Below are 24429 nucleotides of genomic sequence, written 5' to 3'. Positions count from 1 at the left end.
TGTTTTACTTGTATTTCTGAATGGATGATTAGTCATTTCTTCAACCTTAATAAGAAAAAAAAAAAAAAAAATCATGAAAACAGTTGGTAAAAATGTAAGTATTAGAAATACAGTGGATGGACCATTACCATTAAAAGTCAAGGTGGAAATAAAGAATTTAGGTGTAATCATGGACTCTGATCTAAACTTGAAATTGCATACTAATCACATTACTAGGACTGCATGTTTCCATTTAAAGAACTGCAAGGGGCTGAGAATTAATTCACGCTTTCATTTTTAGTCTAGATTAGGGGTCGCCAACTCCCGTCCTGGTGGTCCACTGTGGCTGCAGGGTTTCACTAACCCTTTTCTTAAGGAGTGTCCTGTTTTTGCTGCTAATTATCTTCTTTTGAACTCATTTTAACTGACTTGCTCTTGAAGACTCAGACCCCTTCATTGTTTTTTTCCTTAATTAGCAGTCAAACAATAATGATACAAAATGAGCCAAAACTGGTGTCCATCATACAATATCTGAAAATAAAGATGAAGCTCTCAAATGCTGGTCTGCTCAGGTCCCCAAAGCATTTTAACAGTGCTCTTAGAAAAGAGAAAATCAACAATTTCAGAGATGTCTGCTAAGGCACCACGAGAGCAGCAACAAGCCATGGAATTAAAGAACAAGTTTAATTAAAGACAAGAATCAGCACCTCATTAAGCAACTGGTTGGAGTTTGAGGCCCTGACTTAATTGGTCTTCTGTTGGCTCTCTCATCTCACATTTAATTTCTGTTTGGGTGTCATTTAAGGAAAGAAATGAAGCAATTCATAGGAACGAAGAAGAAATTCAAACGAACAAATCTTAAAAAAGCAAGTCAATTAAAATGTATTCACAAGAAATTAATTAGCAGCACAAACCAGGCACTCGTTAAAAAAAAAGGGTTAGAATGAAAAACCTGCAGCCACGGTGGTCCTCCAGGACCGGAGTTGGCGACCCCTGGTCTAGATTACTGTAATGCACTTCTAACTGGACTAGCAAAGAACTCAATCGGTTGCAGTTCGTTCAGGAGGAAGCAGCAAGAATCTTACCCAGAAAATGTGAGCACATCAATTATAGCGTCATTACACTGGTTACCTGTGTCCTTTAGAATTGACTTTATGATACTACTACTGGCATAAAAAGCTTTAAACAATCTTGCTCCTTCATATATTTTGCACAGCCTGTTCCCCTACTCTCCAAGTCATAACCTTAGATCTTCTAATAGTAGTCTGCTTACTACCAATTCTAATTTTTGCATTTATATAGCGCTTTTCTCACTACTCAAAGCGCTCAGCAATTGCAGGTTAAGGGCCTTGCTCAAGGGCCCAACAGAGCAGAGTCCCTATTGGCATTTATGGGATTCGAACTGCCAACCTTCCGATTGCCAGTGCAGATCTCTAGCCTCAGTAGCCTCACTAATCCAAGAATAAAAAGTGATGAGGCAAAATTTCTGCTGCTATGCACCAAAAATATGGAATACTTTATCAACTTAGATACGCCAAGTTATCACTGTGGATCATTTCATAAAATTACTATATAAAACACTTTCTCTTTTCCGTAACTACTTGCTCTAATCTTTACTACCTAGATAGCCATAAAATTATCCTATTCTTCAATGAACTGGAAATCTTAATAATCTCCACTTTTCTTGTTCTCTGCACTGCCACCACCACTTGTGTAGCTGCCTGTGATGTTAGAATGAAATGGGGTACCACAAATTCCCACTGCATAAAATCCTTGAAGACAAAGCCTATAAAACCAGTAAGAAATGACCCAAAACATTTATGTTAGGCAGAATACCCAGTGGGAGCTGGGTGGTCTTATGGCCTTGGAAAATTCCTGCAGACATCCCCCCCCCCCCCAACAACTCAAGTTTTATTTTTCTTGACCCACCATCATGCACCTCCTACGGGAACCCAGTATGGGTGGGGGGGTCAAAAGATATTCAATGAGTCACCAAATGTCACCAAGTCAGACTTCAGTGTGTTATCGGCCAGTCTAACAAAATAAGAAACATGAAAGAGTGACACAGGGCACATATAAAGAAGGACGAGTTTTACAAACACAAGTGTGTGTATGTGTTTTTTTTTTTTTTTTTTTTTTTAATATTACAAATTGCAAAATAATTTCTTCTACTTTTTTTTTTTTGAAGGTACAAAACATGGAGGAAAGGAGAATTTCAAAACCTTTCACTGAAAATTGCTGCTATACATTTATTTAGAAAAGCGCCATCAGAAATGTCACAAATAACATTATAAAACATGAGGCCTAACAGCCCTCTGTACGAATTTTGTCCATATAAATACAAATGTCTTCAACCCAAATTATATTCAACTCTAAATAAATATCTACCTGGATTAAGAAAAGAGCACTGAAGGGATGTGCCAGGCCTCATTCCCCTGTAGTGTTGCACAGACCTTTTATACAGTGTGGATGAAAGAAAACAACGCTTTCCGGTTCTACGAGAGAGAAAGCTACAAAGTTGACACCTCGAAACCCTCGCTGTCTGGAAATGACAATACAATCCTGGCAAGTTTTTCAATTGGAGCAAAACATTCACATCAGAAAAACGGATCTCTTTGAAAATATAAAATATGTTTTTGCAGTCCAGAATAACCAATATACAAACCATATAAAACAATAACAAAAAAACAATTAGTTCACAATAGATTTGAGAATATCCTGAGAGCTTTACGAAGAAACCGGGGTAAAATATTCCAGTGCAGATCAAGTCAGGCAGATTAAGTTGATTGCTCCACACCGGTGTGGACTGCCAGAAGCACCTTGCAGACTCAGACGCCTCATTTACCGGTCTGCTTTCTTGGTCTGTACAATGCTGTGTAAGAAGTGATGGGCGTATTTTTTAGTCCAAGTTAAGGGTTGTCCGAAAGATAACCCCTCTGCCATCAATATGGGTCTCATATTCTTGATTTCTTGGCAGGACCAACGTCAAACTGCTCCCCAAAATGAATTTCAAGTCCATGTTTCTGTGCCTGGCTGTGAAAAAAAGCTTGAAGTCGGACTCCTGCCTTCGCCTCATTTGTGTTGCGGGCATTATATTCATAACAGTTGGCAAACATCAGCTCCACATCTTCAACAAATTCCGCTGCAGAAACAAACAATTTTGTTAGGGTAACTTACTAGAACTGTAGTGAATTAAACTTTACTACGCACGCATTGCTTACACTGCGTACACAATTATTAGGCAAGTGAGTATTTTGACCATATCATTTTTATTTATGTATTCCCACTTGAATACTTATTGAATTAAAGCATATCAGGTGATGTGTATTTGTGTAATGAGGGAGGATGTGTCCTAAGGAGATCAACACTCTATATCGAGGTGTGCATAATTATTAGGCAGCTTGTTTTCCTCAGGCAAAATGGGCCAAAAAAGATTTAACCGACACTAAAAAGTCACAAATTGTAAAAAGTCTTTCAGGGGGATGCAGCACTCTTGAAATTGCTCAGATATTGGGGTGTGATCACAGAACCATCAAACGTTTTGTTGCAAATAATCAACAGGGCCACAAGAAACGTGATGGGGGAAAAAAAAAAAAAAGCAAATTAACTGCCAAAGATTTGAGAAGAATCAAACGTGAAGTTACCAGGAACCCGTTATCCTCCAGTGCTGTCGTATTCCAGAACTGTAACCTACATGGAGTGCCCAGAAGTACAAGGTATTCAGTGCTCAAGAGACATGGCCAAGGTAAGGAAGGCTGAAACCCAACCACCACTGAACAAGACACACAAGTTGAAACGTCAAGACTGGGCCAAGAAATATGTGAAGACAGATTTTTCAAATGTTTTATTGACTGATGAGATGAGTGACTCTTGACGGAGCAGATGGATGGGCCCATGGCTGGATCAGTAACGGGCACAGAGCTCCACCTCGACTCAGACACCAGTAAGATGAAGGTGGGGTACTGGTATGGTCTGGTATTATTAAAGATGAGCTAGTTGGACCTTTTCAGGTTTAAAATCGACTCAAAATCAACTCCCAGACCTACTGCCAGTTTTTAGAAGACAAAGACACTTTATTCAAGCAGTGGTAAAAGAAAAAGTCTGCATCTTTCTAGAAGACCATGATTTTTATGCAGGACAATGCTCCATCACATGCAATGAAGTACTCCACTGCATGGCTAGCCAGTAAAGGCCTTAAAGATAAAAGAAAAATGACATGGCCTCCTTCCTCACCGGACTTAAAGCCCTTCTTAAACGGCACATTTACGGGGAAGGAAAACAGAACACCTCTCTGAACAGTGACTGGGAGAGGCTGTGGTTGCTGCTGCACAAAAAGTTGTCAACAGATCAAGAAACTGACAGACTCCATGAATGGAAGGCTTATGACTGTTATTGAAAAGAAGGATGGCTATATTGGTCATCGATTTTTTTTTTTTTTTTTTTTAAATGTCAGAAATGTTTATTTGTAAATTTTGAGTTGTTTATTATTCTCACTTTTAACAGATAAAAACAAACAAGAGAGATGGGAAAATGTTTGTTTCTCCTTTAGTTGCCTATGTGGCGGGCGGCTGGGTCCCATGCCCGGCCGGGACACCCCTTCTACATATGTTCTGGGGGAGCAGCCATGGACATCACTACCTCCCCCGGGACGCTTGGTGGCAGCCTCCCTGGCGGACGATGGTGCTTCAGTTTCCCGCAGGGTTTCATGGGAGATGGAGTTCTCCACAACCGTGTGGGGATCTGGGGTGGCCGCCAGGGGGTGCTGCATGGAGCCAGGAACCCACCTGGACATCTCTGCAGCCCCACCCGGAGAAGTGCAATTAGCCACAGGTAATCAAACACCTGGAGCACTTCCGGGTGGGCAATAAAAAGGTCCAGCACCCACCACTCAAAAGGCCAGAATCGGGAGGAAGAGGAGAAGGTTGCCTGGGAGGAGTGGTGGTGCCAGAAAAAGTAATTATTTGTGTTTGCTGCATTAAGTGCTTGTGGGACTGTGTTGGGCCTGTGGGACACGGGGAAGGCGTGCCCCACGGCTGAAGAGAAATAAAGAAAGTTTGTTTATTTTGCACGTGCCTCTGCGTCAGTCTTGGTGGGTCGGGTGCAATATAGCGCCTTATTACACCTAATAATTCTGCACACATACGTGTTCTCTGAGAATGTTCACACTTACATTTCCTTTGTAAAACATTCAAGTTACAGGTTTAACAACATTTTGGATTGACTGATAGCACTGTATTTGTTCCATATTAAAATGAATCCTCAGAAATACAACTTGCTTAATAATTGTGCACACAGTGTATGAATGAGCCATTCTAGAGCAGGCAACTGACATTTCATTCTTCTTCATTTATTAATCTCACTTGGTATGCATTGGTGGTAACAGCACTTGATAAACTGTGTGAAATGAAATGGCCTTCATGTTAAAGGATTACTTCACCCAATAATGTACTTTTTTTTTTTTTTAAATATTTCTTAACCTATGTTGTTTATAGCTAGAAAAAAAATGTTAAGTCATATCTTCATGATGACCAGAGATTAATTCCCTGATAAAATGGGCTTAAATGAGGATCCAAATTAAACAGCTGCAAACATCATCAAAACGTCAATGAAAAACCTCCAAAAGTATTCCTGCCTCAAAAATATCAGATACCCAGTCGTATGCTTACAACTTACCAAACATGTGCATTGGATAAACTAAAGTTTCCATGTCGTACAACGGTAAAGTAAATCTGCTTCCATGAAAATATGAGATTAAAATTTATGACCTGAGGTGACTGACAGATAATGTTATGTAGTATGTTCTTTTAAAGCTGGAACTGCACACACTTACTGGGGAAGAGACAATAATTTGAGGGTGTCTCGCATAGTCTTGTGCTAATAGGACTCAATTGTGACAAACTACTCAAGAAAGGAAGAGGGCTTACCAGCTGTGCTGTATTTACAGGAGTTCATTTTCTCCCTGATGACACTCAAAGCAATTGGTTTATGGATGATGTCATAATAATCTGGAACCTGCAATAAAAGGGGAAAAACAATTATGAACGAACCATCTCATTATCAATCCTGCTTTTTTGATTAGGGTGACGGTAGCAACAGGCTAAGCTGGGCCAACCAGGTCACACGGTGTTTGGCAACTTCAAGCTGAGACAGAGAGGGGATTCATCTTGAGTCTGCCTCTGTGAGATATGCCTTGTACACCTGTTGTGGAAGGCATCAAAGGACTTCTTGATCTAGAAAAGCAGTGGTTCTACTTCAAGGTTCTCGTATTTTGCCAAGCTCTTCACCCTATCACAAAGAGAAAGCCCAGCAACACTTATACTGGATCCTCATTTCTGCAGTTTGTACTCGCAATCCAATTCTTTCGGCCACAAGCAGGTACTGCTGACCATTCGTAAGAATGGAAATGCAGGCAGATGCAACATGTTGCACTGGTAAATTTAGCAATCCACCTAAATACAGTTTTTCATACTATGCCTTCTTCACAACAAGCACACTGAAGCCTAAGCAAATAAAGGGTATGAATGGCCCTGGATTAGATCCCTAACCAACCAATTTAAAGAAAAACATGTCTGCTCCTGTGCATTGCTTAACTTTAGTGCCGTCAGCCTGAGATGGTGCAGATGTACAGGTGCTATAAAATCAAAATTCCTCTTACAGGTTCATAAACTCAATACAGTCACATGTACTGAATACAGGAAAATTCTTACTTGCATGTGCTATTCAACATACTACACATTGCCACTCTTTGGTGCCACAATTGTTGAGTACAACTACCTTACTCTGAAACTTCAGTCAAGGCTACAGAGTTCTGGCTCAACCTCACAATTTGGCCGACTTACAACACTTGAGATACAATTGGTATTTTAATTTTTGGCTTTCCAATTGAAGCACAGGTAGGTGAAGTGATTTACTCATGGTCACACAGCTTTTAGCAGAGCAGATCTGAACCCACAACCTCAACTTTCCTGTGCACGAGTTGACAGTTTACCTTGACTGACTGTGGGAGGGTGGGGAGAGTTTCAATGTGTTATTATGAACACAAAATCTGAACAAACAGCAGCAAACTTTGTTTCACCGATTGTGTAGTGTTTTCACACATGAGGTTTTCTTTTTTGTGTAGTATGTCCTGTTTGGCGATTGTTACATGTTAGTAACAACACTTGTAGCATTGACACCTGGTTTGTAAATATGGGATCTGCGTATTTAAAAAGGTTTGCACGGATACAGAGAGGCTTCTGGGAATTGTAGCGTGTAGTTGTATGTACTGAACATATAAAACAGGAAAAGGATGTGGTGGGTCTTTATCATCAGCAGCATCCAAAAACACTTTGTGAACTGGATAATTGCAGTGGAAGAGGATTTCGCATGACCATCAGATAGGGGGGTGGCAGTGGGCATTTTTTCCCCCATTAATGTTGCGTTTTGTGTAAGAGGTGCGCCTCAGAAGATCATTCACCTTCTGAACTCTGGTGGCAGGACTGCCTTATATTATCCCCCCCCCCCCCCCCAGAAGAAGTTTATAAAAGGTGTATACCATCATATCATTCCTTCCAGAACTGCTGTTTGCACTTCAGGATTCAGACCCATCATTTATAGTAGAGACTTCGGGATTGCATATTGTCCTTTGGGTGGTTGTTCATGGCGTTCATTTTGTATGTTTGCCATTACCTTTTGTTGCACTGTTTGTAAATAGTTATAGGTGCCTAATATATTTAACTTACTTTTGACATTTTTCTGGTAAATGGGGAAATACTGTAGGGCTTAGATGCTGGCCTAATTCCCTCCATCCCTCATTTTATAAGTGTAGCAGCTCAATTGCTAAGCAAGTCTCTTGGCAACATCATCAACCCCAAGAAGTTGGGGTTCACAGAAAAAAAGGCAGACCGGCCTCAGATGAAAAGAGCGAAGGGAAATTCCCTCTGTCTTTAAGAGACACAATGGCTGCATAGAAGGGGCACCTACTCAGAAACAGCTACAGGATCTATTAGGCCGTCACAATAACTGAAAGGCACAGCAAGGCACGGTGTTGTTCTAAATATTCAATAATAAAAGACGTCTTCGGAGCTCAGTGTTGGCACATGAACTCCTGGTATTGAAGTCCCCCTAGTTTTGGGTTGACTCCCTCAAACTGAAAGGTTCAAATTCATATGGATTACTGATAAAATGGAATACAAAGCCTTGATTGGAGATGAAGAATTAAAACAGTAACTCTGCTTTAATTTGCCTACATTTTCAATGCGTACAATTTGAACTAACAATTAAAAATCCATCATTTGTAAAGGGCTGCTTTAAACAATGATACTGTACCAACCCTTACCTGAGCTTTAGACACCAGTTTAATGAATGGCCAGCTATCCTCATGACGTACTAATTCAACAATAATCTGTTCACATGCCGACAACTCATGCACACCAATGTTCCGACTTGAGCTTCTCCTGTTGGATTGGACTGGTGTAGAATTGACATTTCTCTTCATTGGTGTTAGAGACGCATCTGAGGGGAAAAAATGAAACATCTTTAACCTTTAAGTTAGTTTAAGCATCAACTCTAACAGCATCTTTAAAACTGCACTATATGGATCTGTGTCATTTTCTTTGTAATGCGTCATTACTTTTTAAACACTGATATCATTATCTGTGCAGTTAAAAAAAAAAAAAAAAAAAAAAAAAAAAAAAAAAAAAAAGGGGAAAGATGCCACTGCTGCTAAACGTCAGATAATAATCAAGGCTACTGCACTTCTGGTTGGTTTCTACGGAAGTTGAGAGAGGACGTGCAATATTGTTAACGGACTAACTTTATCAAGATCTCAATAAAACAAACTATTTTCTTGAGATAATGGAATCATTTTATCAAGATCGATAAAACAAAAGATCTTGTTTTCTCGAAATTATGAAATAATTGTATCTAACGTTTAATGTTTAGTTTATTGAAGCCACGTACCGTTTGAAATGGCAGAAGAGCAGAACTGTATTGATCAGCACGTCACATTTTTGTTTAATCAAGGGCTGACACAGGATGAAATATGTTTATGTCTTAGTTTAGAAAATAATAACAAAGTGTCCGTCATTTAAGAAGACAGTTAGCAAGGCTTCAGCTGTATAGGCATCGCAAACTAAACGAGTCTGATGCCAGGAGCAAAGGTTAAGTTTTGTTTTCTCGAGATCTCGATAAAATTAGTCTGTTATCTCGAGGAGACAATTTAAAAAAAATGATTTTGCACGTCCTCTCTCGGCTTCTGTAGGTTTCAGAGTTCCTGCACATCTGAAGTAATATGCATCAGGAAAAGTGCTGGGAGGCAAAAATGCAACATCCCCTATCTATTCTGCCATAACAGACCACACCAATTGTGTGATTGCAGGGGACCAAGTCTATACTGTCAGCAGCTGGTGCAAGGCCCTGGGCTGGATGTCACTCCATCGCAGGGCTATAAATACCAATCATCATAAAGAGGCCAGTGAATTACCACACTATCTATGCCTTCCACAGACTGACAAAACACTGGAGATGCTAAAATGTAGGAATCTCAGGGATAATCCTGTTAAATTAGAAAAGTCGCTTGTTGTCACCCCACTTTTCCTAATTTCAAATCATTACTTTCATGTGTGAAGTAGTCACTGTAGCTGCAGGAGGTCTTAATCAGAGTAGAACCCTGATTTAATGTTACCATGTATAGTATTTTTCCTACACTTACCTGTTTTTTGGATGCCGATGTTGACATTAAAAAACAAAAACAGCTCTTATCTGAACAATTGTGGCTTTAAAGGCTGTGTTTACTCTGTCAATAAAATGGACTCTACTAAGGATCTTTTTAATCAGATGCAATTCAACATTATTTTGATTGCTGAAATTAGTTTTGGGATTAATCCAAATCTGATATAGGTGTGCACTGATGTCTACCCTAATGTGCCCAGAATACGGCAAGTGAATAAAAAAACGATTCTTAGACATCTGCAATCCAACAGAGAGGTGCTGGTTTTTAGTGCAGGACAAATGTAAATATGTCAGCTCATGATAGCAAGGAAGAGCAACAGATAAGGGAAAAGCATAGCTGTTGTTCTAAATGCAGTTCCCACAGACAGATTTGTAGAAACCTGTGGAGGCACGACATACAGGGTATGGATCTGGGGTGTCGCTAGCTTTAGCGCTTCTTAGAGGATTTGCATCAGCTCTGATAAGGTCATTAGTCTTAAAAATATGTTGGATGGAAAGAAAAAAAAAAAAAAAAAAAAAAAAAAAAAAAAAAAAACCAGGTTTGTGGTCAGTGGTGAGGTCCCTACTGGGGTTTTCCCCATTCAGCGAGCCGGCAGCTGTGGTAGGCTTGAGGGTTCCCTGTTGGGTTTTGTGCAGCGAAAGATCAGTGGGACTATGGGGGCGAGATTTCAGAGGAGCAGGGAGTTTTGCTCACTTGAAGAGCAGGCTTTGGGGTTGGTCCCGCATGGGTTTTTTGCATAGTCGAAGTATGGAGCGAATCGTGGAGGGTTGGTGCCCATGGACTTTCTCGTACTTCAGGATGCAGTATAAGGGGTTTGGTTCATTGGCTGGGCTCTTGAAGATCAGGGGCTAAAGCCCCACAGCCTCCCTTGAACAATGCCACTGGTTTGGATGCAAAACAGTTCCTATGAATTTAGTGAAAATCCTTTCATGAAAATATTTGATTTTATGTCAATGTTTGCAAATCCCATCTCTGTTATTTATAATGAAAAAAATGAAACTGAGCAGCAGTATGAACATGACCTTATTATCAAAAATCAAAACACAGTTTTATGTGCCACATTGAAATCGGGCTTAAGGCTCTCGTAGGTTAACAGCAGTGCAGTGTATATCAAAAACAAAGTGGCAGTCATGAAAATCTGTACCAACTGAAACAACAAAATGAACAATAATATGTTCTATTTATTTTGTGAGATTAAGATAAGTTCAAATTGGATCATAACTAGTAATCGCAAAAATAAATTTAATTACAGTGAAGCTTGAACAAAAAACAAACCACAATAAACCAATACTTATACTGATGACAAATCACTGACAAATTCCTTCATTTAAAATTTTCATTGGTCCCTAGAAGGGTTCTAAACTAATATGGAAAATGAGCAGAACAAAAAATGCTATTAAGGGTTAAAAGGAAAGAAATCAAATAAATAAAACCACTGGACCTGAGAAACATTTATATTGGTTTGCGTACAGAATTTAGTGACTAAGTCCTTAATGCGCACTTTTCTGAAATCACTGCACACTGGCTTCATTTGTAAAGACTAGGAGATCAAAATAATTGTTCCATTACAGGTTAAAAAATTTAAAATTGTCAATTCCATCTCTTTATGATTACTAGCCTAACAGAAACAATTATTAAGTACAGATATATGGCAGATACAGGCGATTCAGAGAACTCTTATACTACAAATTATATGAAGAATCAACAAATGTTTTTGACCAGAGGGGGACCATAGGATATTATTTATTTAAATGTACTTGACTTTCAAACTGTTTTTGACAAGGCACCACATTAGAGGCTAGATATCAAACTATGGCCACACTAACACATTTTACTTAAAAATGCCATTTTTTAAAACAAGAACAATCTTCATGCACACTGGTGTTTTCATTTCATTCATGAAAATATCTTCGCCAACACTAAAACCACCGACAAGGCAAATGACGTCGGTGTTTGCCTACAATGGGAATGTGCACATTGGTGGAAAATCCTTGGAGACAGTAATGTTGCCAGCTATGGGATTTATTGCAAAACTATAGTGACTGGTAAACGATTCAGCGCAAAACACACTTTAGAAGAATACAGGTAAGCAACACAACAATCACCACAGAAAGAAACTCCTCTATTGTCCATTATGTCAGGATATGGTTTTCTTCTGTGAATGATGACCAATCAGGGAATGTGATGTTGTAATTAGCACAATCCAATCAGGCAAGGGCTATGTAATACACAGAAACCAATCAGAGCAAAATTAGAGTCTACATTTTCAAAACTCTGTTTTCACTCTCCTACAGCACAATGCGGAACCAGCATTTTCAGAAGTATATGGATCTGGAAAGGGTTTTCAAAAGTCTCTGTTTTCAGGGGTTAAAAGCACTGGGGAAGTGCAAAGGAAAAGGCAAAAGCAGAGACTAATTTCTGTGTTGTTTAACAAAAACACAGTAGTGTGACCACAGCCTAAGAGAAGTGGGAGTTCAAGTTTCAGTGAGCCAGTACTCATTGTGTGTTGAATATAAATCAAGGGAGGTCATGATCACACTATAAAGTACAACTGTGAGGTCTCATCTATGCAAAAGTAAGAGTGATCAGACATATACCAGGAATGATGGATACAAGACATTAACATTTAAAAGATAAAACTCCTTTTTTAATATACAAGAGGAGGCATGAGAGAAGGAAATTTGCAGGACAGATGCCAGCTGATTCTTTCTAATGGACTTTTCAACAAGGGGCAGAGTTACCAGCCGATATACTGAAAGAATACAGATACATGGAATAAGATCCTAAAAAAGTGTGGTACACTGCAGTGTTTGGGAACATTTATATCTCAGCTTGACATTTTGTAGAAGTTGGGTGAAGACTGAGAAGGAATATCGCTCATACAAAAAATAAAACCCGCTCCATGACCAGGCTGTGCTAAGCTGTAGGAAAAACAAAAAACTGTCACATTTAAAGAATTACTGAAAGTTATTTCCCTTACCGGCAGACTTTCTTTTTCTGCCCCGTCTACTGGGCTCATTCCTGCACAGTGGTGACGCTGCCCCCAGTGAAGAGCTTCTTTTTTCCAACTTCACAGTTCCTCTGTTGGTGCAAAGGGTTAGAACTGGGCTGTTTTCAGGTGTGCTCTCAGCACTTTTCTTCCCCTTATAACGGTAACTGAGCTGTTCTATAAACGAACCATCTGTTCGCTTTGCCTCCAAACTCAATCGGGCACTTGAGCGGCCGCTTGATCTCGAAGGTTTAGTTTCAGATACAGGGGTGATTTTCACTTTCCTGCCAGAGTTCCTGGTTCCCGTTTTGCCAGAAGACAGACTTTTAGGTGTGCTCTGCCTGCTGCGAGGAGTTGACCGGCCAGATTCTGGTTGTCGTTGTGAACCTCGTCCAGCACTCAAAGATCCTGATTTGCCACCCCTGCCTGTCATTGATAGTTTAACTGTTTGCCGACCTCTTTTTGATGTACTGCAAAACATAAGTAATAAATCATGAATATGCTACTGAAAAGTTGCTTTGGAAGAGCTTACGTCGATTAAAAAAAAATGTGATAAACTCCACATTAAAACTAACCACTCCTCCTCTTCATTCTCAGAAATAACTCCCTCTTCATCATCCTCTTCATCCTCCTCATCTTCTTGGTCCTCCTCCTCCTCTTCCTCCTCATCTGAGGACTCCTCCTCATCCTCTGAATCAACAGATGATCTCTGCCGTGATGACAGTCTGCGCGCACGTTGCTTTGGTTTGCATTCTGGGCAGAACCAGTCACCTTCAGGTACCAACTAGATAAAATAAAAATAAATAAATACTTGAGCAGATACCTTTCCTCACTTTACCCATTCCCATCCCACCCATTAACAGCAGCAATGTTTCATGTTTTCCTTTAATAAATAAAACTGACCATCTGAATGAGTTTAGCATGTTGAAAACATCTGCCTACCTTCAGTTTGGGCCTGACACAGAAAATATGGTGACCTCGATTACAGCCATCACACATCATCATGTTTTCTGCATCCCCCTTCTTACGGCACATTTTACATCGAGCATTGAGAATAGATTTTGACCAGATGATGCTCCGGTCCAGTGTTGACAGGTGAAGGAACACCTGGGAGAGGCTTGAACAGGTCAAAAGGGATTCCCTCCAGCGGTCCAGGACTGTCTTACAGATACGTCCACTGTCACTTGAGTCTGAAAATATAGGCAGGAAAGAATTCTGTGGCTGAGAAGCCGTCTCACATTCTGTAATATATAGGGTGGTCCAGATCTAATTATGCAACTTTTAATGCAATGCAGGAAAACAATGCAAGACAAAACAATTGTTCGAAATATCTTGTAATAAACAAATGCAGGGCAGGTTCTGCCATCTAACGGCAACAAAAAGAATTTTTTGTGAATTCTCTATGTAATAAACTTAAGTTATAGTCTAATGAAAATTGCATAATTAGATCTGGACCATCCTATACATATACTACACTACATACAATACATACACATACTAAACTATGTAGAAAGGCAGATAATGAAGAATCAACTAAATGATTGAAGAGGGACCTAGACAGCATACAGGCTTCGGCACATGTGTCTGATTAAATTTAACGTAAGCAAATTTGAATTATTAAACTTAAGATATAAAAAATAGTAGATTTGAATGTACAACAGGGTTGAAACCCGAAAGCAGCCTTACAAAAAGGACCTAGGAGCCACTGTGTACTGGTCAATGGTGGATAGCAGTAATCAAGACAACCAAAAGGGTGTAAGGTGTATTTATAAGGGTGTATGGGTGAGACAGTATAGGAGTCGGGTGGAGAAATTACTTTCTTGGTGCAAAGACAAATTTATGCAACTTAACATCAGAATAACTAAGGAACTGACTGACATTTGCCTCACCAGAGAGCCTCTACACCCAGTCACCATTCAGAGAATGGATGTGGAAGTAGTGCACTCATACAGGTACTTAAGGATCCACTTCAAGCATAAAATAGGCTAGCCCAGGGGTTTCCAAAAATCTTTCCCCCCCCGAGAGCTACTTTTACAAAATGAAAATGGCCGAGAGCTGCTCATGTTTTCTAACGTTTATTCTCATAGCTTATTTCAACGCAAACAAACTGAATAAGCTTGTTTTGCCTGAACATTTACAAAATGTTGGTGTCCACAACATTTTGCATTAGAATACAGTAATCCCTCCTCCATCGCGGGGGTTGCATTCCAGAGCCACCCGCGAAATAAGAAAATCCGCGAAGTAGAAACCATATGTTTATATGGTTATTTTTATATTGTCATGCTTGGGTCACAGATTTGCGCAGAAACACAGGAGGTTGTAGAGAGACAGGAACGTTATTCAAACATTGCAAACAAACATTTGTCTCTTTTTCAAAAGTTTAAACTGTGCTCCATGACAAGACAGAGATGACAGTTCAGTCTCACAATTAAAAGAATGCAAACGTATCTTCCTCTTCAAAGGAGCAAATAAATCAATAGGGCTGTTTGCTTTTAAGTATGCGAAGCACCGCGGCACAAAGCTGTTGAAGGCGGCAGCTCACACCCCCTCCGTCAGGAGCAGGAAGAGACAGAGAGAGGAGACAGATAAAAAAATCAATACGTGCCCTTTGAGCTTTCAAGTATGCGATGCACCGTGCAGCATACTTAAAAGCTGCACACAGAAGGTAGCAAAGTGAAGATAATCTTTCAGCATTTTTAGACGAGCCTCCGTATCGTCTAGGTGTGCGAACAGCCCCCCTGCTTACATCCCCTACGTCAGGATCACAGATAGTCAGCGCAAGAGAGAGAGAAAGAAAAGTAAGTTGGGTAGCTTCTCAGCCATCTGCCAATAGCGTCCCTTGTATGAAATCAACTGGGCAAACCAACTGAGGAAGCATGTACCAGAAATTAAAAGACCCATTGTCCTCAAAAACCCGCGAAGCAGCGAAAAATCCGCGATATATATTTAAATATGCTTACATATAAAATCCGCGATGGAGTGAAGCCGCGAAGGGCGATATAGCGAGGGATTACTGTATCTCAAAAAATATTTAGTTCACCTGCAAATGCATTTTGTATGTCTGTCTGCATTTTCTCGTGTATCTAACACTATTGAATTAAAACATAAATGCTGTCAAAAAAAAAAAAAAAAAAAAAACACAATTCCAAATCCACAGATCAGACTTATTCATTTGTCATTTTCTTCCATATTACTGTGTCACTTTATTCACATGTCCAGTTGCATGTGTTGTTTAGTTAGTCAGATGACTGGCACTGCATGGAGTCAACAAGAGAGGTGTATGGTGGAGTGGAGCCACTTCGGTTCAATTCTTATGGAGTCATTTCAATGTTTGTCTGTCAGTCTTGTTCTGAACTTTGAGTTCATGACATTCACGTCAGAAAAGGCCGACTCAGAGGTATGGAGACCCAAACAAAGCAGATATTTTCAGAGCTGCTTGGTGAAGATTCTTATAGTTATCTCACTCTACTAAGCTCCAGAAATGCTGTTGAGACTTTAACTGCACATTATTTTGAAGGTTTACTAATATATAATATATACAATCCAATGTCTCTCAGTTTGTATGTCTGTTTGCTACTTAACAGAATTAGATTAAATTTGTTTTTCTATAATTTGCTTGAACATTCTGGTTGATTTTGCAACTTCTCTCATTTGGCTATGTATCATAGTTCGCTTGTGGTACCGATTTACTTGCGCAAATACGAGAAACACACAGTGGGCCAAGAGAAGGGACTCCTCACTCACTCGCCAGCTTTGGGGCGTGTAGCAGGCTAACGAGAGAACAATTAAATTCAACTTTGTTTGATATTTAAAATAAAGTGTTACTTAGGTCTTGATAAGTATGAGTCCGGATATTCTCTTAAGTGTATGACACATTGAAAAGATAGATTGCAATTCAGATTGTGGATCGTGATTTTGTGTTAAAAGGATCGTGATACGATTCTTTGGAAAGATCGCCCACCCCTAATTTGACTAATCATGTTTTCAAATTTATGTAGGATTCGTTAACCCTTTGGCGAGCTACTTGGAAAGGGGTTGTGAGCTCGCGAGCAATGTGTGTTGGAGACCCCTGGACTAGTCTAATTACACAGAGGAAGAAAATGACAACAGCCACAGCAAACTCTTTCTTGGGGGATTCTGTCCTTTGAAGAGGGTAGTAACATCCTTCATATGTTCTATAACTGCGATTTATGATGTGGTGTGCTGGACCAGTTACATCATTTCAAGACAAGCCTATCAAACAAACAGTCTCATCAGGAATTAATTCTCAGCTATGGGATACACACTGAACCCGATGGAGAAGGTAGCTGAGATGACAAGGTAGACCAAACAGATGGCAATTATGAACATCTGATACACTAGCATGGAGGACTATTAGCCAACGATTTATTCAAAGTAAACATGTCAAGAAACTCTACTGATGTTCCTTTATGTCAATGGCAATACACCTTTATAATACCTTTTTGTGACTGCTTTGGGGTCTTACAAAATAAGGACCTTCCTTTTTTGTGTAGGGAGATGGAGGGGTTGCATGTGCTCGTTTGTTATATTTCTTGCACTCCATTAAAATGCTAAATTCGCTCCTTGGAACAAATAAAATGCTGTCTACCTATCACTACAGCACAATGTGTGGTGTACAAGTTAAAGGAGGTTGTATGTAAATCATCACCACACATGGAGTACTGTGTACAATGTTTGTGCCTGTATAACAAAATGGATATAGCAGCACTAGACCAAGTCCAGAGAAGAGTGACTCGGCTGATTTCAGGACTGAGCTATATGAGCTATGAGGAGAGATTGAAGGAACTCAACCTTGCAATTTAAGCAAATGGAGATAAGGAGGTGACGTGATGAAAGTGTTTAAAATTATCAAGGGAATTAGTAGAGTATGCCCCAGGTGTTACTCTGAAAACCAGTTCTTCAATATGAGCACACGGACAATGTTGGAAACTTAAGGACAGATTATGCATAAATGTTAGAAAAGGTTTTCTTTACACAAAGAACTATAGACACATTCAATAAGTGATCAAGCAGTGTGGTACAGAATAGGCCTTCAGGGACCATCAAATCTGTTAGATTCAAAACCCCATTCTCTTCACAACTGCTCTAATATGATCAGGTTTGGTAAAAAAACCCCCCCCAAAAAAAAAACCACATTAATAATAATCCTCATCACAAGAAACCCGGCGATATCTAAGCTGTATCAAGCAAAACCACCCTTTAACAGACAGCAGTTCAGGAGGCATACAACACACCAGGCCAGTGAAGAGATGAGATACACATGCTAGAGATGAGTGGGTAGAAATCACAATACTGTGAGAACAAGCAAGGATAGGGGGAAGAACAAGCAAGTGACTGAAATGGGATTTGAATCCAAGACACTTCATTTTTTCCCCCCTCTCTTAGGCTGATGTCTTGTAAATCAAGTGAAAAGCATCACCTAGTTACATGAATATCAAAATTGCTTCAGCTTGATTTGTGTAGATTTTACTTTATTTTAATGTTAAGTAAGCAGACCACTAGGACAAAAGCCGTCTTGGACCATTATGTAATATTTTTCTTTTACAACAGTGAACTCCCAGGGCCTACAGCACCCTTTTCCATAGACTAAAATAGAAATTGTAAAAAGCCCAAAGAACAGCTGGCCAATGTCAGGTCAAAGTCAGCTGGCCAAGTCAGTCTAGTAGATGGCTAAACCTGATTACCTCATACCAGAGCATGTGCACCCTTAGTGTTCTTCAAAAGTAAAATGACTAGAATTTCAACACAACCAACAATTGAATACTGGCCTGCACTCACCTCAGATGAGCAACACCTCTGCTATGGGCACCTGGCTCGATGAAGACTTTTAACTTATTAAGGATCCTTTATACACGTTCACAGTTCTGACAGATTCAGAGAGGACTGCCTGCACAGCAGGCCGACTCCATCTGAACTGAAGACTGTATGGCAGTTGTAAAGATGCCACACATACAAAGTTGAAGGCTTGGTCATTTGTCAGTAACTTCATAAAGCAAACACAATACACCAAAGTGTTAGGGCTCAAACAGAGCAGTTGCCCCGGCTCAAGTTTCTTTGTTAGTCTTATTTTTTTTTAAATACAATTTTGAATGTTATTATGGGCTTGTTTTTGTTCTATGTTCATTTCATTTGTAATGGTGCTATTTACTAATGTTCCTATTTTGTACAATGTTAAGCTTCTATGTAATGTTTTTGTTATCATGACTATCTCCTTTAAGTGGGACTCAAGGACATGGGGCCACTTAAAAGATGTAGTCAGATTTGCCTAGCAGGTATTTAAGAAAAAGCAGAAATTCTCTGTGTGGATTCCTGCATTTCATTTTTGATTCTGTTTGTGAATTTTCTGGACTTTCACACCTGCATATTATTTAAGGTACTGATTCTGAGTTTGTGGACTACTGGATATTTGATTTATACTATTTTGTTTTCTTTGTAATAAATGTTTAAATATTAAGGAGACCGTTTTGATTTTGGGGTGGAGTTTTTTTGGTTATTTTAATACATTTGATTTCTGAAAAGTGTTGGGCTTCATTTTGGGCCTGCACAGGCCAAATCCTGCCTGTTGAGCTTGGCCAGGGTTATCTTAACAGCATTATAACCCCCCAGGCAAAGCAGTGCACTGGGGCCCCTACCTACACAACCACTAAGCAAGTCACAACATACATAGATTATCAAGGGGCTCGTGGGGCATCTGCCCAGAGCACCCATGCGTTAAGATGGCCCGGAGTTTGGAATTAGGATGCTGGGGGTGAGGCCTATTCCTGGTAGACCTGAACCAAGTTTGGTCTGGCTAATTACGCGGCAGGAGATTTTAATGGAAGGAATTGATGACCACTTTGCTGTCTTGGTTTTTTAGCTAAGAATAATTCTCTTCCAGTATTTTCCTGTATTTAGTTCCATCAATTTTAACAAGACTCTCAGACTCTGCAGATGAAAAGCATCCCCACAGCATTATGCAGGCACCACTATTCTTTACTGTAAGGTTGGTGTTTTCTGAAGCACGAGTAGCATTGCGACAGCAAAATCTCCAAACTTATGCTTTGGACTAGATCTCAGTAAAAAGTTCTGGGTCTTCTAAAAGGAAAATGATTGAGAACGTCCAGTGGTCTGATACTGAGACTGTTGGGTATGAGATAGGAGGAGAGATTTAAGGGGCTGAACTTTAACAATTTAAGTACACTAAGATTAAAAGATGATGTGATTGCAGTGTTTAAAATTATAAATAGAATTAGTACTATGGAAACAGTGCACAGTTGAAAATTTTGACACATTTTAGAAGGTATTTCTATACACAGAACTACAGATAGATGGAATAAATTAGCATCATAGAGAACAGGGATCTTCAAATATCAACATAATGTTACTTTAGAGAATTTGAGTGAATGGGGCTGGTGAGCTTGTAGAGGCTGAATGACCTTTTCTCAATTTCTAATCAACAAAAAGATACAAGGATTGGCTCAGGGCTTTGGGAGTGGCCAGATTGCCGATATGAATTACACTAAAACATACAGTGACACCTGAACACAGTACTGGGATAAAGTTGTAATTCTGACACTGTAGATTTAGAACAATTTACTGTTGAAGACTGAAGTAAAATATCAACTGAAAGATGCACAAAGTTGACAGACGCTTACAAGAAGCATTCAGAGACAGACCCTTTATAAAAGCTCTGCCACCAAGCATTACCAAGGCATGAATGAAAAGGTAGTCTGCAAATCATGCAGCACATGTGGATATAACCTTTGTAACACACGCCTCTGAATTATGATAGCTTCAAGCTGAACACAAAATTTCAGATTGACTGTACTATGCTGGAATTCACATTAATTTTGATTGAATTTAGCATCTTTAATCACTTCATGATGCTGAAACACTGCATTAGTTCAACTAATCTAAAAATTCTGCAGCTGATTTTTCATTTGTACTCGGCATCTGATGCTTCGCATTTCAGTGTCCCAACAATAAATAGCAGGCAAACTCTGATGGATTAAATTTGCCCTGATGCTACTCTTCTATTGTTGCAATGTCCTGAAGAAACCTTTCAAGATGTCGGTCACTGACTACACAAAAGTTAATTAGCAGCTAAAAAGGGTCATTAAGAAGATGGTTTGAATGAAAACCTGCAGTCACGTCAGCCCTCTAGGATCGGAGTTTGACATCCGTGATCTACAGGTATTTCCAGGGTCTTGATAATGATCATCTCTCCAGTTCCAATATTAAAGTTAAATTATTAAAACTGAGAAGGCCACCTTTTCTACTTATTTTAAAATGTATATGTTAAAAACTGCTACATGCTGTATATAGGAATTCCACAAGGCTTTCAACAGCAAAACCTTATTGGCTGGTAATGAATTACCACAGGCAAAATAAAAATGTAGACTCCGCTTTCTCTCAGGTCACAATGGCTTCTTCTAAAGGAGTGGCATACTCAGTGCAGCTAAGTGCTTAAGATGCACAATCCATGGCAATGTGTTAGCATCCACATTTGCATTTATCTACTTGTCAATTGACCACTATACAGTATAAAGTCTGGTTAAAATATTCATACAAAATTGCGGTGACAAAAAAAATGTAAAAAAGTAAAAATATCACAAGTTTTCTTTCTAATGTGAACTGTTGTCGTTTTTTCAAGTCTGCCATTTCTATAGGAGGGTGACCATGAGTTAAATTCTAATGGATGTTTTTCAAATGTTGATGAGCAATAAGTAAAAGATATCCCTGAAACCCACAGAAAACAAACAGCAAAAAAAAAAAAAAAAAACAGTACAAGGAAAGCTCGAAGAAAGAAATAAAAATTACAATGTTCCTATTTGGGGATCATCGCGCACAACTGAGCTGTGACCACAGAACTAACTGGTCTGTGGATGATTCATTCAAGCATTTCAAGGTCTTTTGGCCACTTCGTTGTAATCAAAGTATCTGCTGAATCTACTTCGTAGTAAGGAGATTTCTATGGACTCGTGTCATATGGGGAAACTGTTGGGACCATAACGATACTCGTAATTTAAATTTCATTGTAAAGATGTTCGTTGTTACAGAATTTTACCGGTTTTGTAAAATGTGTAGGGTTAGGGACAAATGACAAAGAGGGCAGGACACTTACCATCTTTCTCACTTGATATCTCATCTTCTTTTTTTCTCCTGTCATCTTTTTTCTTTCCTTTTTGATCTCTTTTAACATCATCATCTCCTATTGAAATCAATGACAGTTTAAAAACAAGGGCTCACAGCATTTTGCTTATTTGTCCAAATTAATAACATACAAGACAAACCTTTGACTAGCCAGGTGTTAAAGAGAATCATATTAGAAAGGCTGAAGGGGTGGGGGGTTGTGTAAGGTTTGGGAGTTAGTTGTAGGTGGGGGGGGGGAAAAAAAAAAAAAAAAAAAAAAAAAAAAAAAAGACACCCATTCAACCACACACAGCTGAAAGTCAATTACAACAAATTATATATTTTACAGTGAATTGCCGAGATTCAAAATAGATTTTGAATAAAAGCTAATAATTCTTTACATTTATATAGCGCTTTTCTCAAGGCCAAGACATTACATTTTTTAGCATACCAGTAATTCAAAACTCTAACATTCCAGCACATTACATCAGTAGAGACAGTAATGGTATACATACCTAAAGGTGCTCTAAGAAACTTCCGCTCTATTCCTTGCTCGATCTGAAGTAAGGCTAAAGCAAGGTAATGCACCAAATTGTTAACTGGTTGAGGTGTACTGACACTTGTGGAAGCTGTGCTCTGCCCCTCACTTTTCAGTTCAAGTAACCTGCAAACAAGCACAGAGGAAGTTTTGTGATCTACACTTAACTCAAATGGCAGACATCTAAACCAGCTTAGAATTGTAAATGCTGATGTGAATCAAATGAATACCTCACTGGCAGAGATTCCACTTTTCTGAGGAATTTTCAGGTTGTTGATAGCATTTAAAAATTACATATATTCATTTTAACATCTGTGTACTAAATATTAGTCTCTGTGTTAGAATATTATGACCCAGCAAGTTGCAAGTGGCAGAAACCTTTATTAGATGCATCTTGGGATTCTACCGGGAGATTTAAACAAACTTTTACTTTGAAAGCCATGCCAATAATCCTTGCTGCTCATTTGTAGCTACTTTTGATTTACTTTTAACAACATTTTTGTAGTAACTTAGTGTGTGTGGTAGATTAAAATGTCCTAGCAAGATATATGTGGCAGAAACGCTTATTAGATGCACCTTGGGATTCTGCCATGAGATTAAATCAAATTTATTCTGCCAAGTTGATTATTTTAATCAAAAGTAGTTTGAAAATGATGTACTGTATGTAAGGATAACTAAAACAAGGGAAAACCATTTGTGCCTAAAATCATACAACAATTAATGTTAAAAGGTGTTTATAATGCAATGTTGCCACTAAATGCTCTTATTTCTGTCTCTATAGCGTGAAAGCATTTTTACGACACTCCAAGATTGCATACTGGTTAATACATATTTAAAAAAAACACATATACATATACTAAACATATACAAGGGTGCTCTGCCCCCTGCTTGCTTCGCTCACCCAACTCCGGGTTTGGTTTACCGCATATACAAAGAGATTGTTATTTTCATTAGAATTGTTACATATGCATTATTTTCACTTTTACTTTAAAACTTTGGTAAAAACAATACTTGTCCTTTATTTCCGGACCTGGGTGTGGTTAAATGTCTTTCTCGCAGGACGTATAATGCTGCTCTCGTTGTGGGGGGGCGCTGACCGCACGCTAAGGAGAAGCGGTCAGATCATCTGCTGGCTTGTTGCTGCGGCTGGTGAGCTGCGTGTTCTGCTTGTTGTGCTGCGATCATTTAAAAGCCTGTACAGCAGCTGTCCTTTTGCCACTTTGCGCCTCTGCTGCTCGTGTTGTGAACGGGGGTGGGGTGGGGGGGTTTAGGGTTTTTTTTAATGCATGCTAAGGAGAAGCGGTTGGATCATCTGCTGGCTTGCTGCTGCTGCTGGTGAGTTGCGTGTTCTGCTTGTCGTTTTCTATAAGAGTTGGGAGTACATGAAGTTTGTCTGCCAAAAGCATTCCAACAACTGCTAGGTTAGATGTCCGTGAACTTGTTTTAAATGTTGTCTCGCGTGAAGTCAAATTGTCTTCTGAGAAGATCACGTCTCATCTCCCTAGTCTCCCTCCCAAGATTTTTTTTTTTTTTATACAATAATACAGATATTTAAACACATATTGATGGGGGGGGGAACCAAAACACAAAAAAATCACACCTAGCAACTTGGGACAAGGCTGAAAAATCCAGGCTCGACATATGATACAAAGTAAGTGGATCTGAAATTCCATAACTGGAATTTTAGGAGGGAGAGGAATTACAAAAAATACACATATATACAAAATTTGCACATTATGCTCAATACAAAAATAGTAAAGTTTGAATTCCTCCCCAAAACATTCTTTCTCATCACTACATTCTTTACAGAGTCTGAGAGGAAGATAATCTACTTTAATACAGAAATGTTTCAATCTGTGTAGTAAAAAAATCTAATCAAAAAGGAATGATATAAAGTGAGACATTATAACTCCTGCTCCTCCAGCAAGCACATGTGCAGATACGACAGAAACTGAATTATTGTTTCTTTCTGTAGAGACAGTACTGAGTACGGTTATCATTTTATTCAAGGTGGGTGCATTTATTAGGCCTTATTATTATTTATTAGAGCTATAGGACTTGTGGTGGATAGACGCTGAT

The 24429-nt window shown here is 39.2% G+C and overlaps 1 protein-coding gene across 1 annotated transcript in view; it reads right to left on the bottom strand.

The window, feature by feature from the left end:
• Window positions 1-2210: 2210 nt before the first annotated feature.
• baz1a (bromodomain adjacent to zinc finger domain, 1A) overlaps window positions 2211-24429 on the bottom strand; it is an 84956-nt gene continuing 62737 nt past the window's right edge. Inside the window, exons 21-28 of the mRNA XM_028822323.2 lie at window positions 22328-22476; window positions 21805-21891; window positions 13623-13870; window positions 13256-13464; window positions 12672-13150; window positions 8297-8472; window positions 5904-5991; window positions 2211-3121 (exon numbers count right to left, since the gene is read on the bottom strand). Of these exons, the coding sequence (XP_028678156.2) occupies window positions 2934-3121; window positions 5904-5991; window positions 8297-8472; window positions 12672-13150; window positions 13256-13464; window positions 13623-13870; window positions 21805-21891; window positions 22328-22476 (1624 nt within the window). The 3' untranslated portion in view covers window positions 2211-2933. The remainder of the gene's footprint in view (window positions 3122-5903; window positions 5992-8296; window positions 8473-12671; window positions 13151-13255; window positions 13465-13622; window positions 13871-21804; window positions 21892-22327; window positions 22477-24429) is intronic.

The sequence above is a fragment of the Erpetoichthys calabaricus genome, chromosome 16 (genome assembly GCF_900747795.2).
Source record: "Erpetoichthys calabaricus chromosome 16, fErpCal1.3, whole genome shotgun sequence".
NCBI classification, from domain to species: domain Eukaryota; kingdom Metazoa; phylum Chordata; class Cladistia; order Polypteriformes; family Polypteridae; genus Erpetoichthys; species Erpetoichthys calabaricus.
This window is presented reverse-complemented; position numbering and strand designations above follow the sequence as displayed.